The following is a 17,606-nucleotide window of genomic DNA, read 5'->3' on the forward strand; positions in this document are numbered from 1 at the left end:
GGGTGGGCCGCAGGAAGCCTCATACACAGCGGCACCACGTGAAGGGGCAGACAGCAGGGCCAGGGCGTGCAGGACGGAGTGTTCAGAGGGGACCACGCCCCAGTGGAAATTTCATTCACAGGTCACCTGGAGACCCGCACGCCTGACCACAGCCAGGGGCCTCCAGTCTTTAAGACTCTGGGGAGTCTTAATTTGAGACTGTCAGAAGCCACACACAAGTGATGAAGGGGTAGAGAAGCTTCCTTTCTATCTGGACGACATCCCAGGGCACACAGAGGCAGGGTTCCTTCCATCTCAGTTGTTTCAAACGTCTGTGGGGCACTTTTGCATCCCAAAGCCTCGATCTGAAGTGTTCCCAAAGCTACCCCAGGCAAGAAACCTTATCTATTTTAATTTTTTTGAGGGGGTCACTCCAAGGGGCACGTGGAACTTGCGCAGCCAGAGACCAAAGCCGTGCCCCCTGCAGTGGAAGGCCAGAGTCTTAACCACCGGCTCACCAGGAAGTCCAACGTGGTCCATTTGGGTTTACTTGAATATTTACTTATTCGCTTGGCTGCGCCAGGTCTCGGCTGCGGCACGTGGGATCTTTGGTTGTGGCATTCAAACTCCTAACTGCGGCACCTGGGATCTATTTTCCTGACCAGGGATTGAGCCCAGGCTCACAGCACTGGGAGTGTGGGGTCTCAGCCACGGGACCACCAAGGAAGCTCCTTGTCTATCTTAAAGAGGGGCAGACGAGCGTTTAAGCAGGACATGAATTTCTTCTGGGTCATCGAGGCCCACGTCCTCAAACTCTAAGCGGTGTTGACATGGGATTTAAATTTTCACTCAAAGTAGAATTTGAATATCAAAGTCTAAAAATAAAGCGCGAGCAGAGGCCAGCCCTGGAGTCGCCCTACAAGGAGTGGGGCGCGTTGGGGTCAGATTGAAACACAATACGTGATGTTCTGAGCGCCTTAACCAAGACGGCAGCAGCATGAAAATTCTTTGAAGAAACAGAACTCACCCTGTGAGTCCCAAGAGAAAGTCTTATGAGCATGTAAAACCGTGTCAATTACAGCTTCAATTCGAACAGTACCGAAGGGGACGAAGCTTCCTTTTCGGCACTTCAAGAATCTGGCAGCAGCAGCCAAAAAATATTCATAGGAGCAAATGTCACTGAGTAAGAGAAGGCGGGGCTGGCTCCCGGCGGGGCGGCGCGGAGCAGGCACATTCTCCCACACCTACAGGGCGCGGGTCAGATGATGGCAGCTCAGCAGTTTGGAATGAACAGCTGAGTGCAGCTGTCGTGTGTGGGACCTCCCGGCCCTTCTTCTGGAGAATATGCTCATTTCAGCTGCTAAGAATGTCCCCACACGGGTAAGAACACTGCGAAAAACGTTAGTCTCGGGAATGTCCTTGTCCCCATTTCCTTGGCTACTTGCAAGCTGATGCCAACACCAAGTCTATCTGAGGATCCCCGGGTATACTGGGGCCTCACTGATTTAGCTCCCCTGGTTCAAAGCTTCTCTTATTCCAGAATCACTATGAAAAGTTGCCGCATGAGGCTGAGTGGGACCTTTTCATACTTAAGAAGAGCTTCCCCAGGGGCTCAGATGATAAAGAATCCACCTGCAATTCAGGAGACCCAGGTGTCATCCCTGGGTCAGGAAGATCCCCTGGAGGAGGGAAAGGCCACCCACTCTAGCATTCTTGCTGGAGAATCCCATGGACAGAGGAGCCTGGTGGCCTACAGTCCAGGGGGTCGCACAGAGTCGGACACAACTGATTAACTAACATACACATACTTTAGAAAGGGAATTTGTTTCTCTTTTCAAAATAATGATTAAAATACAGCTTTGAAATGAAGCAGTTGCTCCCTCAAGCTCACCCCGAGCAGTCCCAGGGCACCCCAGGTGAGAAAAGTCACCTGAAATTAAAGCACTCTTCTAAACAGCGGCTGGCCCCTCTCCCTGTTCATAAACTGTATGGCTCACTGCCTGTGGACACTTTCGGAAATTCTAGGACTCGAAGGAGCATGGATGCCCGGCTTCCACCATCCCTCAGCCGCCCACACCCCAGCGGACATGGGACTGCCTGGCCACTCCATCACAAACCCTCCTGCTCCACTCTCGAAACCCTTCCTCACTCCCCCGTCCACCTGCCCACGTGCTGCCATCTTCCCTACGTTCTGGCCAAACTGCCCACCCACCCTCCTGCCACTTGCAGCAGTGACTCTCGGGGACCCGTCAGACCTGCCCTCCCCCCTGTGCCCAACAGCAGCCACGGTCCCAGCAGGATGGCTTCAGGTAGGGGCGGTCGTCTCTGCCCTCCTGCTCTGCAATGCCCGCCAACTGCTGCAGCCCCAGGGCAGTGCCCCTCCTGGGAGCCCCCGTCCCTCTTCCATCACCTGCAGGCCTGGCCCTTAGACGGCTTCTCCCCAAAGATGTGCCCCTTCAGCTAACACCCGCCCCAGGGCCAGGCTGCATGTGTGGATCTGGGTGCCCAGGTCAGCCTGACCTGATTCTCCTTTCCTGACGTGCACAGCTCACCTCCGTCTGCTAGACCTCCAAGTCAAGAAGCCAGCTTCTGGTTGCTTTATCCCAAGCTCCCAGTGCGGGGCACACAGTAGGTTCTCAGTCAACAGTGCCATTGGGGCCTCCAGCTGTTCTAAGCAGCCTCAGCTTTACTTCAGAGAAACAAAGTCATGACTCAACACAGACTCTAACCTTAACTGCAGCTTGTTAGCCTCTGTCCTCATTAACCTGCATAATGTTATGATCTTTTTGTAAAGCTATGTATTCAGAAAAGCAGAAAGAAAATGAACAGCAGAATTTCACTTTTTGTTAAAAAAAAAAATTGAAGTATGCATGGAGGGTGAGTGTCGCATAAGAGAAACAGCAGTGCTGTAAACGCACCAGAATACTGACCCCAGACGCTGGGAACAGGGGTGAACTTCACTGTCTCTCACGCATCTGTATTTATTGTGTATGTGCCCATGCTTAGTCGCTTCACTCGTGTCTGACTTTGCTAACCCACGGACCGTAGCCCGCCGGGCTCCTCTGCCCACAGATTCGCCGCAAGAGCTCTGGGGCGGGCCGCCCTGTGCTCCTCCAGGGGATCTTCCCAACTCAGGGACCGAACCTGAGCCTGCTAGGTCTCCTGCACTGGCAGATGGATTTTTTACCACCAGCACCGCCTGGGAAGCCCACCTGTATTTATTACACGTTTCCAATTTGTCGTGAGAAAAAAAAAGTCGCGTTTCCTTGAAGAGTGGAGCTTAGGGATTGTGGCCCAAACCTGGGAGAAGATTCAGCCCGGCTGGTGGGCGGGCATGAGGGCATCTCAGCTTTCCCTGTGGCCTCACACCTGGACTGGCTGCCGTCGTCCTTCGATAAACCGTCTAAACCACCTAATCCCTTTGTGTCCAAAGCAGAAGCCTGGGCAGAGCTCGGGTCCACACCCCTCAGCTGCCACCAGGGAGACGGAGGGACACTTGTGTCTCCCGCCAATAGTTAACTCAGAAGCTCCAGGAGCGCCGTGCGGAACGTGGAGTGAGCTGGCCTCTGCTCCCGTGTTTGGGGCCTGACCACCTGGGCAGGCGTCTGGGCGCTTACCTGTTGATCTCCAGTGTGTGCACGCCGTACTTGCTGTCAATTCTGTACTTGCCCGGCTCCCCGGCCTGGCAGATCAAGCTGCCGTCTTTATACCTGAACAAGGGAAGCACCTGAGTGTGAAGGCAGGTGGAAGTTTGGCCCGTGTCCCGACCTTGCTTGTTTTCCATCCCTGCCCCCGCCTGGCCCCACACTCACACACACGTGTGCGCGCGCACATGCGTGCACACACATACAGGCATCATCTCCCTGCTTCTGCCTGAGTCACCGCTCACATCTCAGGTGGATGGGCAAGGGGAGCAGCCTCAAGAAAGGTCCAGCACCCCCCTCAACTGTTTAAGAGGGGGCAGCTCTCACTAGACTCAGACGACCTGGGCAACCTTCAACCTGCAACAGAGCATGGGCCAAGGTCCCCTGGAACTTGCTAGAAACTCAGGATACGTCATTCCAAGAAAAAATGTAGCCTAGGTTGGTCAGGCCCTGGTACAGCCTCTGGAAGCCACAGGGTCACCAGGACTCACATGGAGAGACCCAGCCACTCTGGTCTCACTGGGAGGAGGCTGGACAAGTGGTCCCCCAGGACCGCAGGATCGCGGCTCCCCAAGACCAAGGGCAGGCAGCTCCCAGTCTGCCTAACCCGCCTATCAAGAAGCCAGAGGAGCCAGGTGACACTTGTCTCCTCTGCTGCCAAGAGACCCAACCCGGGACACGAGCGGAACGTCTTCTGTGGCCAGACAGGCCCCAGGGACCCGGCATGAGCAAGTGGGAAGGGAATGGACAGATATGTCAGCTTAGCAATGTACAGCAAAACCAAGTGTCGATGGGCTTAGAGACTTCATCTGCCAGTATCTCAAGGCTCCAGAAACCCTGCCCTGTGGTTCCAGGGCCTTGGAGTTTAGCGTCTCCATTCACAGGAGTAAAAGCAGAACCGTGGGTGTCAACGCGGGTCATTTCAGGGAACCTGGTTTTATTTTACTTTATTGTATTTTCCCGGCTGCATTGTGTTGCTTACAGGATCTTAGTTCTTCGACTCGGACTGGAGCTCCAGGCTGCCACAGCAAGAGCTCAGAGTCCTGACCAGGGGACCTCCAGGGAATTCCCGGGTTTTACCTAACAGTCCTCTGGACAATCAGTTGGCTCAATTGCAGTGAAATGAAACCGCTTGCCCAGGCCCCCGGGCGCGTTCACGGCTGCCTTTCCCGGTGGGTCTTGTGTGTTGTTCCCTGGAGCGGGTGCCGGCTTCCCCGCACGCGGACCTTCTCCATCCACCCAGGTAAGCAGAAGGCTGCAGAGCCTTCAGAGGGAAGCAGCCGGGCCCCCGCGAAGGGCGCCCACTCACCACTGCACCACGGGGGTGGGGAACCCCTGCACCGTGAAGCACAGCTTGACTGACATCCGCTCCCAGACGGTGTGCGAGCGCAGCCGCACCAGGATCTCGGGCGCCCGGCTTATTCGCTCCTCGAACGAGTGCCGCTCCCAGGCCAGCCTGTCGTCCACCTGTCCCGGGCGCGGCATGGTCAGGGCGCTGGGGGGCGCCCCGGGCTCCCGAGCACCCCACCGCCCCCGGACGCCCCCAGTGCGCGCGCCTACCGCGTGGTGCAGGCCGTGTCTGCCCGCGTGCTGCAGGGCCAGCCTGTCCAGCTGGTCCCGGGCGTGGGTGCGGGCCACATGCACATCCTCCTCCAGCTGGGCCAGTTCGCTCAGGTAGCGCTCCCGCTTGGCCTCCCCGTAGGCAGCCACCATCGACTGGTACCTGCTCGAGCAGCGGAGAAGGGGGAGCGCTTACCACGGGCGGGGCCAGACCCCGCCTCTCGGAGGAGAGCTTGTTCCGAGAGCTCCCCTCCGCTTGTTCCCCTCCGCACGCTCGTTCAGCGAGCCTGGGGTTACACAAAACCCACTCGTCTCCACCCGAGGCTGCCATGTCTGAGGGAATTTCAGACTCAGGTAAAGCCTTCTGAACTAGCAAATTCAGAGTGAAAAGTCTGTATTCCAGAGCACACAGTCGGCAGCTTCTTGGTCTGTAGGGGCGGAGAAGTGAGGGGCCCACTACTTCTGCAGAGGGCTGCCTCCCATGAGCCCACAGATGACCCCCGACATCCCTGCCCAGCGGGTGTCCAGGCTGCAGGCCAGCTCCTCACACCCTGATCCTGGCTGCCCGGCTCCCCTTCACTCCCGGAGACTCGCCCACTCAAGTGGCTCTGCTGGTCTGTGCTGGAGACAGCCGGGGCCTGCTAAGCAGGCTCCCAGAAATGGAGCCTTCTTGTCTGCAGGGATCCCACGAAGTGACAGTCACAGCAGTGGATCTCTGCGCGTGCCGCAGACTGTCCTGACAAGACTGAAGGTTCGGAAGTCCCACCTTGACCTGTGTACAAACTACGAGTATGGGGCTTGTTGATGGCACCACCAGCCCCTAGTGATTTATAATTGAACTGGAATTGCCCCTCGCCCCAAACACCCTCACTCAGGACACTGACAAAGTGTCCCTGCTGGTCCCTGTCCAGGAGGCCAGGACCCCGCCCTCCTGTGCAGAGTAATGTCAGTGTCCGAGCTTCTGCCCTAACGACACACCCCCTGGACAGCTGTGCGAGACTGGGAGGCCCACTTTGCCCAGGACAGACAGACAGGCATCAAAGGGACACTGCTAATCGGCTGTATCTTTCGGGAGGACACACCCAGACCCTTCAGAGCACACTGGTGCCGCGTGGGCCTTTATCTCACATGAAGATCTCACAGCTTAACTCTGATGGAGCCACAGTTTCGTCTTTCACCAAAGACTGATTTGTCCTGTAGATTAAACTCCTGTCTGCCACAGGACGTAAGGAATAAATATGTGCTTTCAGAAACGCTTGAGGCCAGCAAGAGTAGCAAACCATCACCAGGACTGGAATTCATCCAACTCCTCAAACCCCCTACACCCGCTCCCCTCTGTGGCCAGGACAGAGCGGGAATTGCTACAAAATCTCCATGAACCTGGGTCCGCTCACCAAAACCTCCAGCTGTACTCAGGCTCACTTTGAAGGGAGGAAAGACCTTGTAGGATCTTTCATGCGGCAGATGTGCACACGAGATGTGCACACGGGTTGTAAGAGTAAAACCCTGTGAAGGTCCTCAAAGCAGCGCCCAAAGCCTGGGTGCGGGCTCCGTGGAGTGCCCTGTCCACACTGCACCCGCTCAGACGGACTGACTTTCACCCTGAGCTCCAGGGACACAGTAAGATTATAATCAGACACCGAGAATCAAAATACAAAATCAAAATCAAAATCTCGAGTCAAATTTGCTACTGTAAGAAAGCAGATTCAAATGTTTTAGGAAAACTTCCAACAGCCAGAACTGTCACAAAAGTCATTTTTTGCTGAAACCACATGGGTCACAGTAACCGACTCCCTAACTGTTCAGATCAATACCAGTTTACTTTCCTCATCCATTTCACCTCAGGAAACTGAGGAATGGGAGCTTATGGAAGAAGATCACGCCAAGTTATTAATATAACTGATGGTTCAAATAAAGTGATAAGGCTCTTGTCTCGTCACTTGCTGTGCCAAAACTTTTAGTAGAGTAGAGCTCTTTCTGCAATAATCCAACACATAAAAACCCAATTTCTTAATGTACACATTTTGAATTAATTCTTTGACAAAATAAGTCTTCACTTGACAATAAAATTAATTTACAGGACAACATTCCCATAAGGCATTTGAAGATAATTCAAATTTTCAAAAATAAAGGCTAATCTTTTCAGCTCTACAGTATTTTCATTAAACAGACTCCTTAGTCATAGTGCAACTTTCAGACTGAAACACGTTGACCTAAATCTCATTTTTCCTTCTGGTTTTGAGTGTTTTAGAGATATAGGGAGAAATTTCTAGAAATAAGTAGGTGAGGAGGAAAAACAGAGCAGATACAAAACATTCTCAAGATGCGTAAGCACTCTGTTCTTAGAAGATTCGAGAAAGCTGACCACCGGCTTCTTGTGACCTGGGATAATTTTAAGCCCGGCATTCTCAGTCGCCCGCCCCATTCCGGCAGCTTCTCCCCGTGAGCTGAGCCAGTAGGAATGTGAAGCACGAGGGTCCACAGACCCCTCCCTGCAGCTCCGTGTCCACATGGACAGCCGGCTGGCATCCTGGCCCCTCTCTGAAAGGTCCCCTGCTTGAGCGCAGGCTCACAGCTGGTTAGTAGCCCGAGAGGTTGTTGATGGAAGTTTGAAAACTCCAATTCACACCTTTAGATCTCTATGTTTCCAAGTGTGGCAGTCATGTTCCCTGGGTGGGGAAGTGCGTTTAACAGGGAGGGGACAGAGGCCTGAGGCCAGCCCAGCTCTGTCACAGGGAAGTGGATGTGGGTCCCCTGGGCCACAGCGCTCCCCTCTGCCCGAGGGTGCAGAAAAGCCACCTCGGTCGCTTCCTTGCAGGGACCAGTGGAGACGACGGGGGTACAGAGCAAGACAGGCCGAAAACAGCCGCTCGTGGCTTTTGCTGCAGCAGGAGCCCCCCCAGCTCTGCCCCCGCTCTCCGACCGCATAGCCCCCGGTCCCGGGCCAGGGCGCCAAGTGTGGCGGTGGCGACTGGGGGTTACCTGCGCTTCCTCTCCTGGGCCTCCTCTTCCAGAGCACTGCTCATCCTCTTGGCGCACAGCGGGCAGGTGGTCCTCCCCAGGGTGGTCTCCCCCAGGGTGGTCTCCCCCAGGGTGGTCTCTCCCAACGCTGCCCGGCTGGACTCCCTCTGCGAGGACGACTTCCGAGTGACCGATCTCTGCAAAGACGACTGGGCAGAAGCGCGCCTTGGTGCATGGGAGAAGCACAAACGTGTAGTTACCAACAGCGTCACTCTTTCCATACCCCCAGCCTCTCCTCGGAATGTATGGGCATCCACGCCTGTGGGCACGCATGTGTGTACACACCTACCTGCTCACACGCGCAAACACACACAACCCGGTGTGTGACCTGGGCCCCATCTGCCTGTGCCCACCCCCAGAGGCGCCCCCTCTCCCCAGACTCAGGTCCCTGCCACCCCCGCCCGCCCTCTGGGGCCAGCAGGTGCCCGCCAGGCCCTTCTGGCCTGAGGCCACAGTGATGTCTATCTTAAGAGATTTGAAGCTCCCCAAGGCTGAGGGGAGGGGCAGCAAATGTTTGGCTCTGTTTGTCCCTGGGATGGCAGCCGACCACAAGGGCCAGGGGCAGCTCTAAATATAGGGGCCACAGAGCTGAGGCCAGGGCCAGTGGCAGCGTCCGTCTCCTAAATTATCGCCGCAGGAGCTACTGACGAAGCTGCAGCCTGACACCAGCCCATCAGACAGAGAGCAATCTACCTTCCGCTACCTTTGCCACTGACGTAGCTGTATTCTCTCTGAGATCAGCTTCCACCCAGTCATCACTTCGCCCCTACACACCTCGGTCCCGCAGGCATTCCCTTCCACGGATTTCCTTCTCATGGTCCTTGCTTCTGGGTGAGCTTTTAGATTCTAGTTCTGGAAGGCGTGTGAAGGAAGCTCCCTGCCTCATGAGCTAAACCCGGGGCTCAGAGCCAATCTAAGAGGACCTGCTGGGACCTGCCAGGATGTCATGCAGTAGCCCCAAACCTTTCTGTGCAGCTGGGTCAGCCACATTCCCTCTCTGCCCTGGGCATGAGCATCGGGGATCACAGCCGTCCCTGAACCCCCAAACCAGTTCATCGCTGGGCTTTAGGAAGCCTCCAAGGTCAGACACAGCTCATACTCGAGATCGGCCGCCTCATCAGTGACTTTCGACTTACTTCTTTTTCGCCGCGTATTCATCCAGAAGGTACCTTGTTTGGATGTTGCGGTACGACTGGTCAAAGTGCTTGTGTCTCTTTTGGTAGAAGGGCACAGCAACGAGAGACATCTTGGCAACTCCTGCAGGAAAGAGCAACAGGCAGAGCTGAGGCCCTGCTTTTCCACTGACCAGGCTGCTGCAATTCCTACATGAAAGTCAACTCCAGCTAACTAACCCTTCCGAAAGGGAAAGAAGCGAACAAAAGGAAGATTCTATAAGAGGAAATAGTGTTGGACACCTATTAGGTCCCCTGGCACCTGACTGCCTCTCTTGTTTGAGTCCATAAAAAATCAGAAGACTGAGCTACACTTTCCACTTAATAAACTCACCCAGTGTCTACAGACGACCTAGTTTGTTCAGGCAACATGGAAAGCAATGCGAGTGATAAGGATAAAAATAACTGAAGCACAGGTCAAAGAAGTACACAGACACTTAGAACCCGTGCGAGGAGGAGACAAAGCAGAGAGAGGCACGAAACCCTTGGGGAAGTGGGGTGGTCGCGGGAGTGGGGCACGTGGTCCTGGAGCGCAGCAGCCAGCAGCCGCCAAGAAGGCGCCATTTGCGAGGAGCCTTTCTGGGTGGGGAGGTGACGGTGGCCGGAGGGCAGGTGAGGGCATCCCTGGAGCAAGGCGAGGCAGGACACAGGGTCATAGGGTCCCAACAAGAGAGCTTTCATTCTGCAAAGACCACAGCCACGTGCGGCGCATTCAGCATCTGTGCAGGGGCTGAAGCCACTCCTGACTGAAGGGGCCTTGAGAAAGGATTGTGTCTCCAGGACCCACCCAGGCCCACCCCTCCAATGGCCTGGCCCACTCACCAGCGACCTGTCAGCTCACTTCATGTGGGGAGCGGGCCTGGGGACGGAGCCCAGCTCAAAGCCCGCGGGGTGCAGGAAAGTGAGCGTGTTTCGGCTAAATACTCCCCAAGCAAGAGGTCTGCTAGAGCAGCGGTCCCCAACCTTTTCGACACCAGGGACCAGTTTTGCAGAGGACAGTTTTCCCACAGACTGGAGGGGGCAGGGTGGGGATGATTCAGGTGCATTAGATTTACCGTGCACTTTATACCTATGATCAGCTCTTCAGATTATCAAGCGTTAGATCCCAGACACAGGGGCCCCCCTGCAGCGGGAATGTGGGGGTCTGAGGCGGGGTGTGTTAGCGGCGTGTGCTGCACATGCCGGCCAAGCTGGTAGCCCACCAGCTTCCCAGCTGCCTGCCTCTCTGAGGGGCGCAGACAGCATCCCCGAGGCCCTGTGGTTGCTGACCTCCAGACAGAGGGGCTCAAGGACCCCCTGAACCCCAGTCCACTCTCATCTTCTGTGTTCAAACTGCAGTGATCTGGCCCAGAGCACAGCCCGCAGGACAGGGTGAAAGCCGAGGGGCAAGCGCGGGGTCCTGCCTGCGGCGGGCCCCCTACTCCGCACCGCCACCCACAGTCCTGAGCGGAGGCGAGGAAACATTCCAAACACGGGTCTGTTACTCGTCTGGGACTCAAGCAGGTCCCTTCAGACTGTGATCTCCCAGAATCGCGGAACTGCAGAGCTTGGAAAGGTCCTTGGGGGTCAGCCAAGCTCCTGCCCTTGGGGGGAGGCGCCCCCATGGCCAGAGAGGGGGCTGATTTCCCAAAAGCAAACAGAAACGCCCTGTGTGCACACAGAAGACCCGGTCCAGATGCCACCAGACTGCTCTTCCTGGACCTTTTATACTTTTCTACACTAATTCCTCTCCAAATTCCCTCCTAAAGGCCAGCTAGTCAACCAACCACCACGGATCCCTGGGGTCGGGCGGGTGGCACGTGGCGTACATCTGACTGTAAACACACAACGGAAACTTCCGCCTAAGGGAGCCGATGCAGACGCAGCCGCTCCATCCCACCCAGCTCTGAAAGGGGTGTCATGACGCTGAGGTCAAGTGCGCAGGTTCCGACACCTGCAGCCCTGGGAGAGACTCGACCCTCCAGCGCTCGGCGTGGCCTTGGCGCTCTTGTTCTCTCTCTAACCCGGACCTCCGCCTGAACGTGCATGCTCCACAAGGAGGAGCGCACACTGACACCAGCGGCCATCTGTGCCTGGCACACCAGTGTCTGTTGTCATCGAGCTTAATTCTGTAGGCAGGACGGGGCATCTGAAAGCACGCGCTTATCATTTTAATATCTGCAGTCCCTCAACGGCATCCCTGGGATTTTCCAATTTTCCAGAGAGAGACTCAGAGCGAATCTTCAGGGAAAGTTTCCCCTCTAATAAGGCACATGTTCCATCTCTGGAAACGGGTTGCTGAGTCCATGTGTTGGGGACCAGGGGTCACCACTTGGAGCCAGCTTTATCTCCGAGACGCCTTCTCCCATCGACCGTGCACTCGTGGGGAAGAGTCCTGCAGCAGAGAAGGCCAGGACGCCCTGTAGCTGCTGCTGCACCGGCGTCCTGTCCCATCGTGATATGTACATGTCTCTGCTGAGCCACCCGTCAAATCTGTCGCCTTTCTTGGCAGAGGGAAGAGTCCAAAAATGGCCAAGGTGACAGGGGAGAATAAGCTGTCAGGATGTGTTCAGAGTGTGGCAGCTAGCGCCCCAAAGAGGCAGCCGCCCCGTGGCGGGACCCCGGTCCTGTTCAGAGCCAGCGCCCTGCGGGCTCTACGTGCAGTGGGCGCCCGGCTTGTGCTGGGCCGACGGGTGGCTGGCGAGCCCACTCTCTCCTGCTGTGGGCGAGCCCTCTGCCGTGATGGAGACACAGGGCTGCAGTGGAATGCTTGTCCTTCCCCTGCTCTGACTGTGGACTTGCCAGAGATTCGTCTCCCAGGACGTTGGGGGCCCAGCGATACCCAGCCCCCAGCCCACGTGCTTCTCTGTTCACTGAATAGACATCCTGCCCAGAGATCCAGGAGGCTCCCCTGCATCCACCCATGCCAGCCAAGCCTGGACCCTGGCCTGTTGCGTCTGGAGGATACAGAGGCCTTGGGGATGGCTGCTCCCGGCTGGCAGTGAACTCCTACCTTTGTGCCTGCAACCCGTGCTGGTGGGACTGCCACACAGCCAGAGCCCATGCCAGGCCCTGCGCAGGCACCGCTCGGTGGGCCTCGGGCTCTAGAACCTGCCCGACCGTGCCCGTCCCTGCCCGCCCAGGGCCTGTAGACAGGGGGAGGATGCCCGTGGAAACGAGCCTGCAGGCCCAGCGCCTGCTCCAGAGTTGTGGCCCCGGGGTCTCAGGGGACCATGGGGACACAGCCAGCTGCCCTCTGGGGATCCCCCAATAGGAAGGGGTGATGTGCTGTCTGCACAGACCTCCCTCCGCTTTCTCCTCTTTAGAAAAACAATCCCTGCACTGACCCCTCAGCCGCCCCCAGCGTAGCCTAGGGGAGTGAGTCCCGGGAGAGGAGGCACTGGGGCCAGATTCCAGCTCTAACCCCGCCGCCCACCCGGGTCAGCATCCTTCATGGAGAACAGAGGGACTGGAGGAGGGGGCAAGGGACATTGGGCACACCAGCGGCCCCGGCTCTGTGACCGCCAGAGACAACACCCCACTCTGACCGCTGACCGTCCTCCTTACCGAAGGCACACAGTCAACCAGTCAACCGTGGTCAAAGCACACGGGGTTCGCTGTTTTCAACTGTGAATGAATTTACACAACTCGAGCTCCGTGCTTTCCTTCTGTCCCGGTTTGAGTCGCGACCTTTCCTGCAAGGAAGCCATCTCAGGTGATGAAAATAAGCCGCCTGCTCCCGGGCTCCCGGAAGCAGAGCCGAGCGTCCGTCTGACCTGGAGCCACCGCTCTCCACCCACGGGTGTTCCTGACACGTTTGGGGATCGTGACCCTGAAATGAAACACGAGCGTCCTCGGGCGTAGGGACGTGCCCCCGTGACAGGCTCCACCCTGGTCCCGTCCTGTGAGGACGGACCGGAGTCATCACCCGTGTCCCTAGAAGGACTTTAATCCGTGTAAAAGAAGTGTAGTAAAAGAAAGTGTGGTTTGTGCAGCTAAAGTGGTCAGAGTCCACGAGCACAGCAGGTGAGAGCGCCTCCAGAGAAGCAGAGCACTCAGCCGCCCCACCCCCGAGCCGCCCCCACCCCCGCGGAGCCGCCCCCCCCGCGAGCCCCCCCCCCCCCGCGGAGCCGCCCCCACCCCGCGGAGCCGCCCCCACCCCGCGGAGCCGCCCCCACCCCGCGGAGCCGCCCCACCCCGCGGAGCCGCCCCCCACCCCCGGAGCCGCCCCACCCCGCGGAGCCGCCCCCACCCCGCGGAGCCGCCCCCACCCCCGCGGAGCCGCCCCCACCCCGCGGAGCCCCGCCCCCACCCCGCGGAGCCCCGCCCCCACCCCGCGGAGCCCGCCCCCACCCCGCGGAGCCCCGCCCCCCACCCCCAACCCCCCCGCGGAGCCCCGCCCCACCCCGCGAGCCCCGCCCCACAACCCCGCGGAGCCCCGCCCCCACCCCGCGGAGCCGCCCCCACCCCGCGGAGCCCGCCCACCCCGCGGCCGCCCCACCACCCGCGGAGCCCCGCCCCCCACCCCCGCGGAGCCCGCCCCCACCCCGCGGAGCCGCCCGCCCCACCACAACCCGCGGAGCCCCGCCCCCAACCCGCGGAGCCCCGCCCCACCCCGCGGAGCCCGCCCCCACCCCGCGGAGCCGCCCCCACCCCGCGGAGCCGCCCCCACCCCCGCGGAGCCCGCCCCCCCACCCCGCGGAGCCCGCCCCCCACCCGCGAGCCCCGCCCCCACCCGCGGAGCCCGCCCCACCCCGCGGAGCCGCCCCCACCCCGCGGAGCCCCCGCCCCCACCCCGCACCCCCCCCACCCCGCGGAGCCGCCGCCCCACCCCGCGGAGCCCCGCCCCACAACCCCGCGGAGCCCCGCCCCACCCCGCGGAGCCCCGCCCACCCGCGAGCCGCCCCCCCGCGGAGCCGCCCCACTCCGCGGAGCCGCCCCCACCCCGCGAGCGCCCCCACCCGCGGAGCCCCGCCCCACCCGCGGAGCCGCCCCCACCCCGCGGAGCCGCCCCACCCCGCGGAGCCGCCCCCACCCCGCGGAGCCGCCCACCCCGCGGAGCCCGCCCCCACCCCGCGGAGCCCCGCCCCCCCGGGAGCCGGCCCCCACCCCGCGGAGCCGGCCCCTCCCCGGCTGCTTTCCCTGAGGCTTTCCAAGCTACTCAGCCCAGAAGTCAGTGTAGCAACAGAGCACAGAGTAGCCCTTCAAATCCTGACCCCCGACGCAGCCCGACGCCTCACGTCTGGCAGCCAGATTTTCAAGTGTTCCCCAAATAGCCTCTGAGCCCCGGGACTGAATGTCTTAGCAGCTCCCTCCTTGCTGCTGCAGTCCCCGGGAGCTGGTCCACACAGCCCCGGCGATTAAGCAGGATCAGATTAGACGGAGAAACAGGATAAGGCGCTGCTTCCTGGACAGGAGCACTGCCCTCTCCAGCAGCCCAGCGGCCTGCCTCAGTTTTCACAAACGGAGAGAACTAGAAACAAGGGAGATTATCCGGGGATTTCATCCCGCAAACTTTACCCACTGGTTTCCTTGTCTCCATAAGAACACGTGGGCCAAATTCCCTAGTTCAGCGTGAGCTTCACACAGATGCCCTACGCATATGATCCAGCCTCAGTCTAGGACAGAACTCAATGAGCTATGCCCCGAGTGCTGTTGGAAGCCTGTGTTACTGCTGTATTCATCAGGGCAGGACCTTAGATCAGGAGATGGAGGGAGATCAGCATTTCTGGGTTTCCTTGGTGGCACCGTGCGGCATGCAGGATCCTCCCTGGCCAGGACCAGGGCTTGAGCCTGTGTCCTCCCATGGGATTCCAACCACTGAGCTCGCACCTTCCTGCCTCACTGCTCCCCCGCCCCCACACCCCAGACCTCCTGGGTGCAGGCTTCCAACCCCACTGCCTTCCTCTGGGGCAGCGTTTCAAGAGCATGACCAGCACTCCGGCTCTCTCAGGGGAACCGAGGGGGAATCGTGAAGGCTCATAAGGCACAGAAGAGCACGGGGAGCAGCCCTCTGCTGTGATGGGAGCTCTTGGAAACAGTGACGAGAAGCACGGAGCTGTCCCCTCCCGAGACGCTGCAGTCCGGGTCAGAGCGCAGTGGCCCTGGGCACTCTTTTTCTCTTAAGAAAATATTCAGCTTTATTTCACACCACTTCAAACCTGCCCTCTCCTGCCAGAGGCTCTCATTTCTGAGGCTCCAGAAAGTTGCAGACATCCATCAACCGACTGGGGAACCTGGAGATGCTGCAAAATCCAGGCTAAGGTGCGAGGGCTGGGACGGGCTCAGAAGTGCCTAACAGCATAGAAAGTTTCAAATCCTGGCACAGAAACTCAAAGTTTGACTCCAACTCTTGGCTGACGTTTGTCTGTGCCGAGTGGACTGCTCTGGTTCACCTTTCTTCCCCCGACACCCACTGGGAGTTTGAGTGCGGTCAGCTCCTACCCATGCCTCAGTCCTCCCTGCCCAGCCTCCCGCGAGCAGAGGAGAGAAGAGGGGACTCACCACAGGAGGGGCTGGCCGAGGGGAAAGGGCTCACAGGGCCGCAGGATCTGCTGGGGCAGCTAAGCACGGCTGCCTCCTGACACCCGGCCACGGTCCATTTATGGCCGAGGAGATGCTATTTATAGACCCCGGGACGCCTGGCCCCACGGGGCTACCTGTGTCGTAAATCGTTAGCCTGATCTCAGGAGGGAAAAAGTCCAATTCAAGTTGGAAAAATGGAAACTCTGAGAGCATCCACTCACACTCAACAGGTGTGCCTTTCACACTCAGGAAACTGAGGCAACTGACCCAGAAAAGGAGTGTGGGCCCGACCCCCTGCCCTCCTGCCCTCCCCCACCAGCTTCCCTCTGCACAGGCGTCCACAGACCTATTTCCAGCACTTTTGAGCTAAAGTCTTCCGGTTCATGAATGGACGCCCCTAGACAGCTCTCACAGAGAGTGGACTGCAGTGAACACTGAACCATTGGGGCTCCAAACCCCGAGAGGGCTCTGAGCTGTGGGTGCAGGGAGGTGGCCTGGGCGGGGCGGGGGGCGGACAGGGGAGGTTCTGGCTGGGTTTTTAAGTTTATTTCAGAGACGACTCCAGCTGGGAGTTTCACCCCAGGTTTCATCCTGGGGTTGATTTACCCAGAACTTCCACCTAAAAGAAGATCCATGCCTAGTCGGCAAGTTACGTCTTATTTATAGTTATTACCACAGGCGTGCATGGCATCTCACCCGCCCAGATGACTGCAGGGTGCCCGTCGTTTCTTGAGGCCCGAGTCCAAATATAAATAACACACGACTGGCACACTCGAGCCCCGGCCTCCACTTGGCGCCCGGCACCGAGAGGAGGGGCAGCGGGGGACCCCCGTCTCCGAGGCCCCACCCAGCCGTAGCACCAGCCCCCAGGCTGCTGGGCCAGGGGGCCATATTCCCATCTGTTGAGTGGTAAGGATTTCTCGAAGTTACAGCACAGGGCCAACACTGATGATCCCTTCAGAGAAAGCTGTTTGAATGTTTGAAAAAGTAACATAATATTCTAAGGGTTTTTGTTAATTTCTGTATATTCTGTCTCAGAAAGCAGCAAAAGAAATGTTTCAACACAGTTTAGAGAACAGGTGTCCAGCTGGCCAGACATTGGTGATTGTCTTACGTTGCAGAGGACGAAGGCCCATCAAAAGGAGACTCCAGGCTTTGGTGAGAGCGGGGGGCCCAGGGCCAGGCGCAGTGGCACCAAGCACGCGTTTCAGCCTTCACCTCTGCAGGGGGTCCCCACCAACAGATGCTGCCAGCAGGGGCCCTGGAGAGCCGGCCCCAAGCCCATAACCCAGCTCTTCCCCCAGGTGGGTCACCCCTCTGCTGCTGAAGGCCTTGCTTCTCACTGAGGAAAGTGATCCTGACATTCTTACCGCAGCTCACCAGAGCTGACCCCTGCTGGGCCCGTCCTGAGCCTGGAGACTGGGTGCACGCCCTGCGGATGCCGCCTGATGGGCCACACGACGGGGGACAGGGATCTGTGCCCATCACAACCCCTGTGCATCCCGTTCCCTTCACGTTGCTGGCCAGCCTGCGTGGGGGCTGCAGGCTTTCCCCTTGGGCTCTGCCTCCTGGATTCCGCCCCCTGGACCTTGTCCTCGGCACACAACCATCCCAGGAGGCCACTGCTCCACTGATGCAGGCGTGTCCTAGAAGAGCTCCACAAATACCTTACCCAGGCGCCCGCTGCTGGCCCAGTGCAGGCGGCCCACTGCTCCCCCTCACTGGG

At 58.8% G+C, this 17,606-nt stretch overlaps 1 protein-coding gene across 1 annotated transcript in view; it reads right to left on the reverse strand.

Annotated features, from left to right (window-relative positions):
• Positions 1-15,941, reverse strand: part of MYOM2 (myomesin 2) — a 67,072-nt gene extending 51,131 nt beyond the window's left edge. The window contains exons 1-6 of the mRNA XM_018042110.1: positions 15,860-15,941; positions 9,341-9,461; positions 8,166-8,369; positions 5,184-5,346; positions 4,933-5,090; positions 3,597-3,689 (exon numbers count right to left, since the gene is read on the reverse strand). Coding sequence (XP_017897599.1) covers positions 3,597-3,689; positions 4,933-5,090; positions 5,184-5,346; positions 8,166-8,369; positions 9,341-9,450 — 728 coding nt within the window. The 5' untranslated portion in view covers positions 9,451-9,461; positions 15,860-15,941. The remainder of the gene's footprint in view (positions 1-3,596; positions 3,690-4,932; positions 5,091-5,183; positions 5,347-8,165; positions 8,370-9,340; positions 9,462-15,859) is intronic.

The sequence above is a fragment of the Capra hircus genome, chromosome 27 (assembly GCF_001704415.2).
Source record: "Capra hircus breed San Clemente chromosome 27, ASM170441v1, whole genome shotgun sequence".
In the NCBI taxonomy this organism is placed as follows: Eukaryota; Metazoa; Chordata; class Mammalia; order Artiodactyla; family Bovidae; genus Capra; species Capra hircus.